The sequence below is a fragment of the Anser anser genome, assembly GCF_964211835.1.
Source record: "Anser anser genome assembly, chromosome: 1".
NCBI classification, from domain to species: domain Eukaryota; kingdom Metazoa; phylum Chordata; class Aves; order Anseriformes; family Anatidae; genus Anser; species Anser anser.
The window spans coordinates 94,416,005-94,433,216 of record NC_139720.1 but is presented as its reverse complement, the minus strand read 5'-3'; the positions used below and the strand labels follow the sequence as shown (position 1 = coordinate 94,433,216).

General features: G+C 38.8%; 1 protein-coding gene across 50 annotated transcripts in view; it reads right to left on the bottom strand.

The window, feature by feature from the left end:
* ABI3BP (ABI family member 3 binding protein) overlaps positions 1-17,212 on the bottom strand; it is a 172,234-nt gene that overhangs the window by 148,522 nt on the left and 6,500 nt on the right. For 26 of the 50 annotated variants that reach the window (XM_083821435.1, XM_083821421.1, XM_083821432.1 and 23 more), the window contains exon 1: positions 4,315-4,518. The exons of 1 other annotated variant lie outside the window; for it this stretch is intronic. In XM_083821435.1, the coding sequence (XP_083677561.1) occupies positions 4,315-4,393 (79 nt within the window). In that variant the 5' untranslated portion in view covers positions 4,394-4,518. Of the gene's footprint in view, positions 1-4,314; positions 4,523-7,145; positions 7,169-17,212 lie in introns of those variants that run through there. 23 more of the 50 variants (XM_083821413.1, XM_083821446.1, XM_083821424.1 and 20 more) reach the window with 5 other exon arrangements.

Genomic DNA, 17,212 nt, shown 5'->3' with positions numbered 1-17,212 from the left:
TCTCTGTTTTTCTAGCCTACAGCTACCAGAGGGGTGCTGTTAAGCTGGGGACCAGGGGACACAAAAGTGTAATGATTAACTTGGCTGGTCCAGTATAGTGACTAGGATACATTTTAATAACTCAACATTGTTTTAACTGCTTGACACCAGTAAGTGAAAACACATGCCTCGTTTAACCTCTGGTTAGGAAGAAGTATTACATAACGTAGCACAGCCAACAAATTTAGCAATGAATAAAATTTCCCCATTCCTTTCACAAATGTCAACGGTAAGTCCAGAAGGATACTGTAAATACAGTGTTCACTCTGAAACAGATGTCAGTTATAATTACAATAAAAGCAAACCTTAGAAAATATTGCAGATAACCACTAGCTAACATTCCTGTATACTTACCAAACAAAAAAATTAGATAGAGTGAAACTATTATTTTTCCTCACTTATCCCCACAGCTGACAACTGCAGAAACAAGACAGTTTTGGATCTGGTTTTCCCTACATCAGTCTATAAGTCAGGCTTTGTCACAGTCCCATAAGGAACATCAAGTCTGTGTTCTTTTTTTCCTTAGAAGGCAGCAACAAGGAGGAAGGTGAATTAAGGTTTCCTGACTATTTCCTGGAAAGCAGAACAGGACAGGCCTGACTCCTGGAAAGTCCAACAAGGATGGCCTGAATTCCAGTCTACCTAGTGACTAATTCAAACAGTTGGTAAACCACAGAGGCCAGAAACATGGCAAGAAAATAAATATATATAAAAAAAAAAACCACCAGACTCTTCTTTTTTGAAAATGCAAGAAAATAAATATATAAAAAAAAACCACCAGACTCTTCTTTTTTGAAAATGTATAAAGTTGAAAGTCTATAATAAGGGAACAACCTCAAATTCTTTTCAGCTCTAACAAAGGAAAACAGCACATGAAGATATACAAAACCTATCTGAAACAGAGATTATTGTGAAAAAGTGCATTTCTATGCACATCTATGTTGTAACTGGAAAATCAGCTGGCAAAATCAAAATGATGAAATGCTGTTTTACCAAACACTAAGAACTCGGTCCACAATTGTTGCTTTGAACAGCATCTGTATCAGGTCCATCTGGAAAGATGCCAGTGAAACAGTTTACAAAGCAGTACAAACTTGTGTATTATGTACTGTAACTTCTTCCTTTTTGATTCTGTGGCTTTGCTTTTTCATCTCCCTCTCAGATTCAGGATGCTCTACTTAATAATTCGTCCTCTAAAGACAAGACTTTTTTTTGCACTCAATTCCTGTCTAGAAAGACCATGCTGCCTCCACCAAGGATGGAAAATTTCTTTGAATGGAGTCATAAAAATTAGAGAAAGTATGACAAATTATTACTCCAACACCTATGCACCACAACTGTTTCCTCCTATGAAGCATTTTCATCATTAAAATATTTCAAGTATTACAGTGTTGGACTGAAGCTTTATACATTGGATGGCATGGCATACTGGCATAATGGAAGACAGAACATCAAGTCAAAATGCCTGAGCCCCTCTTCTTTCTGACGAAACACAAAATTCTAGAAGCTGGACATAGTTGAAGGGACAGCGGCTCCAATACTTGATAAAAGAAGGCCCCTTCACAGCAAAATGAAATAACCACTAAACTTCCCTTTCCAATTAAATTGACTTCACTTACATCTGTAAAATGTAAAAAATGGTGTTCACCTGTACACAGGCACTGTAATAGGACCAGATATAAGTAGAGGCTTTTTTTCTATATCAGCAAAACTATTACAATGAAGGATACATAGAAACAGCATAAAGTTTCCCTGAGAAATTTAAACTGATACTTCCCTGATTCTGACTAAGGTATGTAGTGTTCCCATACTACATCTACAACACTGCCTTAATTGTTTTTGAAGTTCAAACAGTTAAGGAAAGAATTCATTGATAAAGAATGTTTGAGAACAGCTACGCTTTCTCTGCCATTCTAGTCACACACACACTTGTGGAGGGGAAAGCAAAAAATATATACACTGGTAAAGTGAGCCATGTGTGTTTCAGCCTCCTGAAGAGTGTATTCGCACACAATCAGTCCAATAGATCTGGAAGTCACTGGTATCTGAATGGTATACTGGCCCTGTACTTTGCAGCTGCAGGAAGCAAGATGTTCCTTCTACCTTGTATCACTGCAAGGAAATCTCAGTCCACGAGACCAGAGATCAGTGTGTTTCAGCTCCTAGAGAGAAGACCTGAGCACAAGAATTCCAAAGTAGTAAGGAGAAAAGGTTTACACTGAGAACCTGTTCACATGAGCATGTTCATCACTAGAAAGCAAATTTGGCTAGATCGTTCTCCCTCAAGCTATGAAATCGATCCCACTGGTCTCTATAGATAGAGCAGCAGGGAATCTGGAGCCTTAGCTCAGCAGTTTGTGACTTGAAGAGAGTAAAAGAGTTCAGTGTAATTTAAGCTTGCTTAGCAGGGCAGGCTAGTCCTCTTAACAGAATACTATCACTCATTTTAAAAGTACCTAAAGGTCAAAATATATTATTTGTTTAGGAAAACATTCTGTGCTCCTTGTCAAACAGGAGAGTGCTGTAGAAAAACACTGTTCTTTGAATGTTTCCAGACAGACAACAGGTAGGTACTAATATATCTATTTTTTTTAGTGCAGTCCAATGTAAATAACAACCTGAGAGGCAGCTGCAAAGAACTGAATCAGACTGATGTTTCAACAATGCAATGGGAGAATCTTAAAAAAATTATTTAATTGACAAGAAATTAAGTTTCCCCCTGCAGCTTTATGCTTTTGGCAACTTCACTTCTGCAATGATATTTTAGGACAGGAGAAAAAGCATCCCAGAGTTCATCTCCCACTGACTACAGTGGATCAGTAGCTTTGAACTTCACAGTCACAATACATGTACAGCCATCACTCTCTGGTAGTGAGCAAAAAGTCGAGATAAATCATTTAAAAAGAGCAGTACCAAAGAAGATTCTTCCTTCAAAAAAGGCTATGCATACAAGGTTTTTCTCTGTTGAATATAATCCTCTGCTATGAAAACTTCTAGAATAGTTTACTTATAGATGGCTTTTTTGATAAAACTGTCTTGTGTCTGTTCAACTTGAACAACAACCGTGCAGCAATTGCTCACAGACTACATTAGCAGCATGCAGAGAATTCCACATTGACTTCAGAAGATGAGCTTAAAATAAATAAATAGGAAGACACTTTCAAAAGAACATCAGGAAAAAAAATCTATTAAAAAAAAAATCTATTAAAGAAGCCTCAGTGGGGCTCAGTGGGAGTGGGGGGCAAAGAGGTGGAGCATGAAAATCACCTCTCCTCCCAAAAATATTTTTAGGTTCCCCACCTATGAAACTTATAGGAAGCCCTCAAAGTCCTGATTTCTTAATTCACATTGTCACAAGAAACTAAATCACAGCTTCCTTTCTAAGCGTTACTAGTTGCAGCAGATTGCAGATGTGAAATCCATTACAAAGCACATTGGACTCAGGCAAGCACTTCTACAAAGCAAGAGCAATACGTGCAGTACAGAAACAGTTGTGAAAGTGCTGTTTTAATGCCAAGGTACTGCAAAGTGGTTTACAATCTAGATACAGAAATATTATTTTCATTTCATGCTGGAAGTCTTCTTCCTGCAGTAATAAAATACTACAAAAATGCCAATGGCACATTAACAAGGAAGATAAAAGATCCCTATCAATGCTAAAGAACTATTCTATTTCCAAACTCCACGAGAAAGGAATAGTTAAATATTCACACAGGTCTGGGGGGATTCTCTTCTTCTTGTGGAAAGAAAGGTTTAAAAAGTAATTGCTTTTAATAAACCATACGTTTCTCCCTCAAAATGCATGCAACCTGACCTGTAAAAGACAATTCCTATTCAAATGCTAATGATGGATATAAATGGAAAGCATAAAAGTTATTTCAAAACAGAACTGAAATCATCTGCCAGCAACAGAGAGTGCTTTTCTAAGTCACATTTTCTTCAAGATCCTGCACCACAGACCTGCACAACACTGTCCAAATCATGATAAAATCATTACATAGAGTTATGTTGTTTCACGGTACTTCTCACTGGAGTCACAAGACACAGCGGAAACATTTGTGATTCTTTAATTCAAGAGCTTTAAAGTTATTCTCTGGTACCTGGACCTTGCACTGTTGGCTGATCTTCTTTTATCTTTTCGATCATCTTTATCTTTCCTATCATGTTGAAAGCGAATTTCCATGGCAAAACACAAGCATGAAAAACAAACCAAGAAAAAACCCCACAACAGAAGAAAAACAAACAAAACCCCAGAAAGTTGTCATAGCTACTTGCCTCTTGGCAATTTCTGAGCATTTCCCAGGTTTACTGCAATATATCCACAGAAAAGGAGAAAGACCAGTCTTGCCATCATGGTTAGAAACCCAAGCTCACACTGTGAATGGCTCTGACAGGTATCACACAAAAGTGCTGCAGCTGCATTTAAGGGAACTGTTCTCTCTGTGACAAGAGGCAGCAACACTTTGACACAAGCGTAGTTTACACAGTGGGAGGAGACAGGATGACATCATTCACTCCCACTGGAAAAGGAGAATTAGCATTAAAAAAAATAAAAAGATTATCAGGCTCTCCCCACAATAAGCTTCTGGGTTTTGTTCCAACGTCCTTCCACCTCACAGGATAACAGATTCATGTCTGATCACTTAAATTTCACGCAAGTAAAACCAGGCATATCAAAACCTCTATTAACTGCAAACTGATCCAAGAGGTATTTTCGCTGTTTTATCCAAGAAAGCTGGACTTCAAATATAAAATTAACATTCCCAGCACTCAGAAGACTGCTTGCTATACTGATATCAACAGTTCTGCAATCTCAAGATTTTAGATTTTGCTCAAGATTTATTTGGGCTAGATGTGATTTCCTTTCATGCAAAATAAATCCTAGTTGTATTTAATATGACATTATAAACATTATAAATACTTATTCAGTAAAAGATTTGTGTTTTCAAAACTAAATGCCATTTTCTCATGTTTGATTTTGTCAATTTAAAAGATTTTTAGATTTTCCTCATTGTACATGTCTAGTGAATCAATGGGCACAATGCTCAGTGAAAACAAAAAGGCAATGTATCTCCTTCCAGGGGCTACACCCTCTCACAAACTGCCTAATTGTAAATGAAAAAGAAATTCCATTAGTTAATTGCACTAAAATCTGTTTCACTCCACAATGAGCCAACTAAGCACAGAATGTGGTCCTGCTCACAATTGAAAGGGTGGAAAGAAAAGGGTGGAGCAAAAGAAAAAGTTTATAATTGGATAAGGAAGAATTTAGTCTGTAAATATGGGAAAATATCCCTAAAGAGATGAAATCTATTAAACTAAATAGCAGTCTCCCTCTCTGCTCCCCTGTCATTTGCCCTCCCCACCAACACCAGAAGAAAACCTTTTCCTGATTTATTAATTCAAATGTGGGAACAGTGAGATGTAAGCCAACATCACAGGCAGACACCTACCAAAATCTTCAGGCTCTATTAACTCAAGTATCTTTGGGAACCCCAAAACGGGTTGTTCTACATGAACACTAAGAACGGATAAACACAACAGCTACAATTCAGATGAGAGGGAAAGATTTTAAAAAGGCCATGGAGATGGATAGGAGTGTCCCAAAACACTGACCACACCTGATGGCCAAAGAGTTTTGAATGACAGAAAGGTGTATACACAAAACAAATATGCCATTTTTCTTTCCCCCCCGCCTTTTTTTTTTTTTGATGAAATACTATTTTGAAAAATGCTCCATGAAGCACATGTTGTTTTTCCCTCTTCAAAATTAAAAATAAGAAATGAATCATTTGATGGAGTAGCCTCTTAAGAGAAGTAATGGGAAAATTAATTCTTGGTCACACACTGCTGTCTTTGTATCACTGTAATGAGGATTCTATTGGACCGCCTTATGGGCGACTCATTCTCCTTTTCCAGTTCACAGAACACCTTTCAACAAAGTATACAAAGGTCATTTCCTATTCAGGAAAGTCTCAGTGAAATATACCAGTTATTTGGCTACCCAACAAAATAGATTGTATTCCCTCTCACAGGGATAAATATAGTTCTATTCCTGCTTTCATAACCTCTCGCTTCTCTGTTGCCAGTTCCACCTTTCCTCTTCCTTCTACGTGTTATCCAAACAGTTCTTCTTTGTTTTGTGTGCCATACAGACATTTAAAGTTCCCCTTGAAAGCCTGGCAGACTCCAGGTCCCTTTCCCTCTGACCATTCCTGTTGATAACAGCTCTGGCCAGCCCAAACTTCAAAGAACCATGTCACGCTGCATTTCCTCCCATCTTATCAAGCATACATTTCATCAGAGGCACTTATAGGTTGATAAGTTGATGCAATGGTAAATTTAATGTCAAATATACTCTGAGAGTCCAAAATGAGTAATACAATTTCTCTTACACTTTTCCATTGCGCTCCCTGCATCTGCATAATCCACGGGATCAGTGATTTTGTCCACTTCTTTCTTACAGGACTGATCTTTTCTAGGAAACCTCTGTTGCACAAAACAACTAGAAAAAAACGCACCTACTTCTGCTTTCCTCTTTCTTAAATCTTTCTGCAGTTCACTGGATGCTGACTGCCATGGTCAAAGAACAACCATAGGAAGAGAAGAAGCTCCTGGGACTTCAAGCACTATCCTACACTACTGGATGCTGCCTTAATTCTGTTCAGGTATATGATTTCTCCTCTTGTTAGAGGGCTGCTCCACAACCTCCATTTAAACAGAGGCAGCATCTGGTTTCATTTCACAGAAATTAAAATTGTACGTCACGCTTCACATCAGGAATTATCTAACCCAGAAGCTCCTCAGGTTTGTCTCATCCATGCAAACCTGGAACTGTACTGCCCATTGTTTGACTCCTCCAATCACATCAAAAGGAGAGGATTAAACAGAAGGTTCAGTCAGTGACAGCTTTGTGTTAATATACCTTAGAATAAAAGGCAAGAAAAATGAAGTAAGAGCAGTTATGAGAAGTCTCAAACAGGTCAAATTTGTTCAGGAAAAGTAATGGAAAAGGCAAAAGCTTTGGTCCCCTAATGATTCCCCCTATTCAGTGCCAAATTAATGCTAAAGTAACAAGTCAAGTACTGAAAAGTTCACTTGCTTACCTCAACTTTCACTGAGTCTCTCTGGGGTAGATCTCAAAAACACGGATTCCAACAGGATGGTATCACAGCTAGTCTGGGAGCAGAACAGAGCTTTTCTAGTTCTATTTTAATAGCTCCCAGACCAGCAAGTACAGTAAAAACAAGAGTAGGGGAAGAAAAAGAAAGAGGAGGGGGGCGGGGGGGGGGGGGCGGATTTTACATTTTGTTTCCAAATACAAATATTCTTTTGTTGAGATTTGGGCTCAGTTCTGTTTCACCTATCGGTCCTGATTATTTTGACAAGCCAAAGCCAAGGTGACTCAACTCTGTACTTTTCTAATCTAAAACAGGGAGAGTGTGTAAAACATAACCTTAAAAAACAAAATCCTCTCTTCCCTCTGTAAAGCACAATAATACCATACTGAGTTCTCTGGGAGTAAAGGCTTTCAGTACACTTGATCTGCCTTCTTCCACAGTAATGCTGTTTTGGACTGTAACCTTCACCAGTTCTGTCAATTATTTGAGAAATGCTTTGGTCATGCAGTATGCTATATAGATGTTAATTAAAATTATCATTCTCTTACATGTGACTCAATTATTAGACTCCTTTTCTTGTAAATGTCACGGGATCTGCTCTAAAGGCCTTCAGGAAAAGAAAGACGCCAGAGAACATTCTTTCAGAAGTGTTGCTTAAAAAAGAAAATGAAGAAAATAAGAAAATCTTTTGTCTTCTGAGAGGCTGCAATTACTTCTTTCCCCCCCTCCCAACTCTTACTTTGAAGAGCAAATATTTGAACTCTCCTGCCATAAAATACAGGCTAGCTTGTTAATCTATTGGTCAAAAGTAAGATGTATCCCATTTAACAGCATACAAATGACAGTGTCGGTGCATTTTAGTATCCTGATCCCAAACTGAGCTCCAGATCTCAAAAACACTGAAATCAGAGACAAAGTTGAAAGGAAGAAAATCAGTCTAAAGGGATGGACAGAACAGCTGGCTCTTGTGACACTTTGTTACACAGTTTATCAAATGTTCCAGCACTCACTCATTTGACACTTGTAATCTCAGACAGTGACTCATCTTTACTAGCAGGCTGTACATTTCACCACTGCTCTGCACGACATGGCGTGAGGTGACAAAAGCATTTATTTAGCTTCTCTATTAATTGATTAACTTATCTTATTGCACCTTTCATTACTCGAATAACACAGTACACTTGCTGCAGTTTCTACTACGTTATCATTACTAACTGTATAAAGATGGAGAAACAATGTAATTCCAGATTTGCAACTTCACCCTGATCTCAGTATTTCTGCATTGGTTTTTTTTTTACTTGTGTTGTGTTTTGCCTTTTACAATTATTTCTTAACATTCCAAAATTCTGTATTGACCTGCAATTTTCTGCATTGTCTTTCATGTTATGGACTCTGTTGCCACTTTATAAAATAACACCTGGTAAGCCTTGCTATTCAGCAATACTGCGTATGTCCAGCCACACTGTATCCTTTCCATTACCGTACTTTTTCTCCATTATGCACTCAGACAGAGTTTGCTGTGCAGCATGACATAACCTCATCCTTACAAAGGCAAAGCATAGCATTCAGTAATCTTTTACTGCGGTAAACTCTACCAGACTACAAGATAACTCGGGTTGGAGGGGATGTCATCCAGTCCGAGCCTCCCTCATTTCACCTCCTGCTGCCACCACGCTCCTCTAGAAGAGCCTAGCTCAGCCTTCTTGTCAACCCCCTTGGAAGCACTGGCAAGGCTCCTGCTAGGTCCTCTAGAGTTGCTTGTTCTCCAAACTGAAGAAGTCCCACTCCCAGGGTCTGTTTTCCCAGGGCAATTGCTCCAGCCCCCGACCATCTTGGTCACCCAGCTTGCCTAGCTTCCTCTGGCCTTTCCCTTGAGACCATTAACTGGTTGTCCCAGTTTTGTGTCCCTTAAACCTTGCCAAGGGTCCACTCTGTCACTTCTCCAAGTCACTGACAAAAATGTTAAAAGGATAGGTCCTAAGATAAGTCTCTGCGGTACTCGTTACCAGCATCCAGGTAGAGTAAAATCCATTAACTGCTATCCTCTGAGGCCAAACATCCAACCCCTCACTTACCCAACTAGCTGATCACACTCCATATGAGCCACTTAAAATATACAGATGTATACTCTGCAAAATGCACTGTGTGTACCATAATTTAATATATATTTTAAAACACTACCAAGAAACTGGCTTTTTTGAACAAGTACTCAATACATTTAAATATTTATACGAAGGGTTCCTCCTCCAAAGGCTTCCCCGTCATTATTACATCTTAGCCGAAATAATCTGCCTAACCTTATACAACACTTATAGCAAAAGCTACGTGGACCTAGCCTGCCCTTTGGAGCACTGCATAGTTGAGTACTGATGACACTGCTGTCTGAAGAAAGCTCCCTTCATTTCTTCTACCACCAATACAGCTGTGCCACTTAAAACAGTTAACAAAACTGCAGCCTCTCCACTACTCTGCAATGTCCCTTCCAAACACGTCCTGTCTATGTCTCTCCTGCCATCAGACCTTTACATACTCTAAATACCTCTCATTGTCTGAAAAAAAAAAAGCCTCTGTTTATGCTGAAATACAGGCAACAGCAAAGAGCAAAACACAGAAAAGAATGTGACAGTAATGAGCTCCTCCAACACAGTAACTGCATGAATCAAAATATATATATACATAAATTTTCTTGGATTAGACTTAATTAAGGATAGGTTAAATTTCTGTGGATAACAGATGACTCTCAACATGCTTAAAATGTGTGCAAAGATTTTAAGCACCAGCTCTATCTTAGATAGGTTGCTTTGAAAGACATGCTTCATCATCCATGCTATAGGGAGCCTGTCTCTCAATATTTCATTACTATCTTCCACTGCAGAGTTCAGCCTCTCCTGGTCTCCTTCAGTCTCTCTCCACAGAGTATGTTCTGATTCGTGAAGATAACATAAGATCACAGTCTGGATTAGTGAATTCAGATGTGAAGTCTGGAGTCTATTACTACATGGTAGGAAAAGATAAAAAAAAAAAAAAGCCTGTTTTTACATTTAGAACATGAATGTTGATGCCAATGGCAATTTTGTTGTGCTGAAGAGATATCTGTTTTTAGCACAATCAGCAGGAGCACCCAACTCTGAAAATAGTAATGAAACACTAATGACTGATTGCTCTGATGTTTGCCAAGTTATACTACAGGGGGTTCGTACAGGAGTATGAATACCGTGCAGATTTAGTTTATTGAAAATTATTGTCACACGACAAACTACTCTGCCATAAAGAATGGTATCCATTCCTCACTGCTCAGTCACATCCTAGTCAAGAACTTCCAACTTCCTCCTCTAAACCACCTCAAAGAGATACAACATGCTTCCTTCTTGCTCCACCCATCCACACATTTTCTCTGCCTTAGGCCTGTAACTGGATTGCTCTTTAGCTGCTCTTAAGAGAATTTTCCAATTCCCACCCTCACCGTAAGTGCACTCATCTTCTCCATCAGCAATGACACCTTTGGACACTAGAGGGCACCCTCGAGACAACTTTTAGCCAGCGGAGAGCCTTCCAACGTTTGTTGAGCCCACACCAGCCTCTAATCAACGCGGAGTTCTACGAAAAATCTGTGGAGACAGGCAAGCAGCAGGCGAGTGATGTAGCTGGTACTGGAACACAGCATTTTATTTCAAGGTCAACATGGCTGTGGTTCAAAACTTTGGGAGGACTAATACCTATCTGCCAGCTTTTTACACTAAGTTTTTAGCCAGCAAACTTTCATAGAGTCTGCTGCAGAGCTTCAGAGTTAGCACCCAAGGAAGCACCAAGGGTTTCGAGAGCTGGACAGCTTGATTTGTATGGTGCTGCCCTACACAAAATAATCCATGCCTTTCAGAAAGGCTAACTAGCTTGGGCATGGTGCTACTAACCCAATTGCTCCTCCTGCCAACCACAGACTATACTGTTAGTGGGTTGGGTTCCTTTTTTTTTATTGTTCTTCATTGTTTCATAATGTCTTCCAGCACAGGCTCTAAGGACAGAATGGAGATGGAGACTAAACTGCTCTTCCTTTAACAGACGTCATCCCTCGTATCTGAAACAAGGCAATACAAGGAAGTGTACAAGGCTGTTGCCTGTGTTTGTTGACTTAAAATAGAAAACCCTAGTCTCCCCATGGCTGTCATTTCAAATCATGACAGCATGCAAGAAAACATCAGAGTACAATTCAAAGTGGACATACATTTTGCCCCACTACAGTTGGGGAGCTAAAAGAAAGGCAACTCAGAATGAAGCCTGGCCAGCTGCAGGGAGAGCAGGTGCAGCCTTACACAGCACACAGCCCTCTCCCTTCCTTTCCCTCCCTCAGTCATTCCAACACTCCAACAGAAAGCCAGGGAAAACCCTGGAAATAACTACAGCAAGTAATAAAAGCAAAACATTGTTAACAGTTATGAAGAACAGCAAAGAAGTCTCACAGTGAGATGGAGAAAGACAACAAGAGGTTTAGTTTTATTGAAGGACACTTATTTTCTTGGCATAAGGAAATTATTTCTTTGGCTAGGATGCAGAGAGAGATGATGAATGTATGCAAAGACAAGAGGGAAATAATTCATGTTTGTTCCCCTCTCCTTATGAGTCACTTTGGCCTAAAAACATCTTCCAGAAACTTTTTGGCTGAATTTGGCTATATTAGGTTGCAATTAACATCACCGAGCTTATCTATTTCAGAATATTGTGAATAACTTTCAAATGTGGTTGCTAGTCACTACTATGCACAGAATTTAAATATGTAGAAAACTCTAAACAGTACGCTTCATTTTAAGCTGAAATGGCAGTTAATGACCAACAGAACTACATTATTCTGAAGTACACAGCAGAAGTACTAACCACCACTTATAATGTATATATTCATACCTTAGTAGTCATAATTATCCTCTTTACCTAGGGGCAAAAAAGGAAAAATAGGAGACGTAAAGCAGCAGAGCACATACAATTTATTAGAAGCAACTTTAACCTGGGATTAAATAAAAAGCTGTAAGTGATGGTGTTCTGTCTTTAAAACAAAATGATTTATATGCCAATCTTAGAGCAAGTATTTTACAACTGTACATCTCATCAACTCTAAAACATGATAGTCTGCATAATGACCAAGTACATTACCTGCAGAGGGAAGGGGTTGTGTTTCGCTTCAAAAATGAACAGCAACAGCACATTTCCAGCAGGTACCTCTCAAAGCTTTGTTGGAAGATTTCTTTAATACCATGTACCATTCTTAGCTTTATGAAACAATGCAGCCCCAGAGAAATAGCTTGGCCAACAGTGCATGAAGCCCAACATCTTCGCAAAATATAAAGAGAAGGGAAATTACCAGTTCTAACCTGGTCCCCTGGACTAAACAGGCTCTAGTGACTACAGTGGGTTATGTGCACATGGGGAGCTCTTCTGCCAGTTCAGTTGCATCTGAAACAGTCCAGTCTGTATTATCCATGACATCACTATGACATCTACAAAGTGTCACTGAGGACAATCTAATAATGTATGAATGTATATACATAAGAAAAAAGAAAAAAAAAAAGAAACATGAGCCCTATCTAGCATAAAAATAAATACTGCTCTGGAGAACTTTTTCATAAGTTCTGAGTTTCAAATACTATTAACAGATAAGGAAATTTGGAAGTCTCCTTTCCTCCACATGAAAAGGTACCATATTAGACTGTATAATGCAAGATAGTTGTAATACCACATACCAAAGAATAAACCTGATTCATTGTCTAACGCTACCTAATCCTTTGATATTCAGTGACTTCATCAAAAATGCTGCCATTTTCAGATGTAATATGAAAAGCTACATTAGGAAGAAGAATGGCACCAAATTCAATTCATAGAATCAGTGAAGTCACCAAGATAAAACATTACACTTTTTTGGCCCACTTTGAATAACAATGCACTGAATTTACCTCAATTTCCCTTAAAAGAAGCCTTAGTGTTTGGGAGACCAAGAGTTTGGGAACTATCTCAGAATACGGAGTGCATAGAATCTGCATTCCAAACTGTTTGCTTGTTTAAAAGCTTGTAATACCTTTTTCATATAAATCTGGAAGGACGGTATATGGGTTGTCTTGAACCTGCTTGTGTCTCAACATCTTGAAAAACTATCAAGGAATATTGATATGGTATCTGAAGTGAAAGTTTTCAAGAGCTCACAGTCTGTAAAAGTTGTGAACTGCTACAGAGACATGGACGTCACCTGGATTACAACCAGGTGTAACAGCACATTTTGAAAATCTCTTCTTGCATCCAGTTTCTTTTTTAAAGAATTGATACTGCTATTTATCAAAGAGAATCAGCATCTGTATTTCTTTTATGCTAAACAGAAGTAAACATATAGAAACATGCACCCAAACCCAAGGCTCATTTCAAATCCTGTTCTCTCAAAACCAGTGTTTTTCTATTTTCAGGTGAGAGAGGCTGACAGGACATAGATCAAGAGCATTCCTGAATTGAGCACAAACTGCCACATGACCCTCAACTATGAATTCCCCTGTTTAGCCACAAGACAAACATTACTGGTTCAATTACAGTATTCTGCCAATTAGCATCAGCCAGAAAGAAAAGCGATATTTTTCAAGAGAGAAAGAGACTTCTTCCAAACCATTCTCTGTGCCACTGCTGACCAGGTCAAGAACTCTGAGCACACTTATGGATTGTTGTGTTGCCACCTGTCAACACAGACATGTTTGCAGAGGACCCTGAGCTGCTCTTAAATTAAAAAACATAAAAACACTGGAAAACTGAGTCTTCTGGATATGACCCCTATAGCTTGAAAACCAAATCTTCCTTGCCAAGATGCAAAAAGCCACAGGCTAACTGCATATGCTGTTATCCCCTAACAAGAAAATGAGAAATTTGGATGACTTCGTAGATGCCCAGTTACATTCCACTCCAAATGGGAAATTTAGTATGAATAAAAGTGCATTGCTTAACATAAAAAACATATGAGTTTTATTCTTTTTATTATTAACAGGGCATTTCCTACTTTGAGTCTGACATAAGCTGAGCTGTCAAAACTTATGAAAAAACAAATATCACTGGGTAAGGCTGTAAAGGCAGAAAACAATTACAATACTTTTTTCTTAGCTTATTTTGATGAAAAAGAGAAAACGTAGACGTGCAAAATAATTAGTATTCACAGCAATCATGGTTTCTTTGAACAGAATGGATCCCATTACTCATACATATTGAAATCACTTATAAGTAAAGCAGTGCTCATGCTTCCCTGTGGATTTAGAATTCCCTCTCCCATTCAGGAAACTACTCACAGCTTCAAATTCCTAGTGGGAAGTGTCCGGCTTTTAGATGCATCATAAGAACAGCTAAACAGCTTATATTCACCTATATAATAATTCTGGTAATACCAGGAGATTTGGTTTGGAAAATGTGGAACATAAAAGGGCATTAAAAGCTTTCAGAAACCCCCAAAGAAAACTCCAAGAATGGCATATACATGTTACAGACTAATGTTAGGCACACCGGTTTTGCTGCTGTCACAAAGTCCCACCTGGTCTTGACTACTGGGAGCACTTAGAAGATGGAAATGAATGTTGTGATCTACGCATGTACACAACATAGCTCTCGTAACACTTTCCTTTCCTCTCACAGTGAACTCTACCCTCTCACATAAGCCTTTCCTCTCACAGTGAACTGTTCGGTCATCTATCACCTGCCCTAAAGATTTGCCTTCAGGTTATCAAAAAAAGAGTCAACGATGTTAAGAAAAGAACCTAAAATGCCAAGGTATCGCTAAATGATCGGGATCAGTACAAACACGGAGTTAACCTACTGAGTCAATTCTTCACTCAGTCACTTCATTCAAGATGTTGGCTCAACCACAGTGAATCAGTGACAAGGGACCATGTGCTGCAAATGTGGAGTGTTCCCAAAAATGGGGAAAAACAGCAGAATGGGAGGAAGGCAACCTCTCTGACACGGTCACTGTGTGCAGAAACCAAAACTAGCTAGGTTTTGGGTCCGATGTTTGTGTGGGTTTCCCCCCCTCCACTTTCCTCTATAGAAGAGCTGAGAGAAGTCAAACATGACATGGACTTAAGTTCACTGAAATTCCTCAGGCATTGGTTATGTACTTTCCACAGATGTTAGCTGTTTTCAAATGGAAATTACAGTGTCAGACACTATTTTCTCAGAAAAACAGTTATAAACTCTTTTGATCAGAAGAGCTTTAGTTCAGTTTCACATGAGTCAGGGTGAACAACTTCTAGATGGCCCTTTGGGAACAGCCTTTGGATGTGAAAAGACACAAGTTCTTCAAGCAGCATGACAATAGAAAAACTAGAGGTATCTTCTGCAACAAGAAGCTGGGGGAAGGGAATGGTGGGAAGAAATGAATGAGGACTATAGGGATTTTCCAACAGAGCATGTGAGGAAGCAGCCAGTAAAATGACATAGCACACAACATCACTTATTTCCCAAACAGCATTCAGTCTCTAAGGTACAAAAAGGGTTTTTCTAGCTTTCAAAACAACTAACAAAGCTGCCAACTGTTACTCAACGTGTCATCAAGCTAAGGGCGGGGTGTGTGTGTGTGAAAGAGAAGAGGCAGAGATGGAGACAGAGAGCACTGATCTTTTACAACTTTAACCAATACGGTAAAGTTATGGTGAAGTTACAGTGAAAACTCCAGACATGTATCCCAGGGTTTTCTTCTGCAGGGTACTGTATAGCCGGATTAAAATCAATACACACAAAATTGCAAGAAAAAAGTGCTATGAAATCTTGGTAGCACAATCTTCCAGAGTAAAAGTTATAAATGCAAGGGAGGCAGAGGGAGTGTTTGTATTTTAACCTTCTAGCAATTAGACAAGATAAATACAATACCTGGCTGAATTATATCAGCACAATCATGGTGGGACTTAAAAACAAATTATGGTGGAAGATGTTCCTCAACAAGAGCATTTAATGGAGATTGGTGACTCATTATTAACACTTCAGATGTTTATTTTTGGTCCCATTAGTTACAAATTTACTGTCAAATTTACTTCTGAATTCAGAGAAATCTTAAAGAATCTCGAAGAATCCTGAGGATGAAAACCAAGAGTAGAAAACAAGTACTGACTATGAAGACCCTATAAGAACAGTGTTTCTTGCAGCTCCTAACCGATTCTAACAACCTACATCAAAAATCTCGTTTAAAAACCCTACAAAGTTGAGAGGAGATGAAGATAAATCTTCACGTGTTCCTCAGAAAATCTCACAATTAGGAGATGGGCTATTTATGGAAAACCAAGGGGGATGTGCACTATCATTTAGTGGCATTTCGTGCCAACATTATTTGCCACCACCTGATCCTGATTTTGTGCACAAACTTGGTTCCCTCAGGTCAGAATTCAGCGTACATCTCAAATCAACAAAAGGCACAACTGTAATTGTTACCTTTAAAAATCGTAACTGTAAACACATACAGGACTTAAGGTTTTTAATTACTTTGAGTCTCATTATACTGCACACACACAGTAATTGACAGATGCTCCTGTGAAGAGTTTACATGGTTAAAAGCCTCAATCTGCAGTCTCCTCCAATTCTGCTGGGGGACCAGCAAAAAGGAAACAAGACCTTTCACAGCTATGGATATATTTGTTGAGCAGCTTGTAGTTTTTGAGGGAGGAACTTCTTCTGTTACATTTGATATTAAAAATAGAAAACAAACAACAACACTCCGACCCCCTCCAAAAAATCCAACCAGTAAATCATCAATGATGAGCAGTTAATAAATAATAAACTCAAAAGGAATTTTCTTATCCATCTACTTAAGTCAGCACGAAGTTCATCTCTCTTCTTCATTTGCCTTCTCTTTTCCTTCCTTATCTAAAAAAAAGGTAAGATCACCAGCATTCCCCCTACTTGCTCTATTTACATCACTTACTTTATGCTTGCTCTCTTATTGACATTATGGCAAAAGCAGCGTTGGCCAGTTACATTTTTGTTGCATTCCTCTTTTAACACTTTGATGAAGAAATTTCGTATAAGAACTAGATTCCTGTAAAATAATGCTTAAA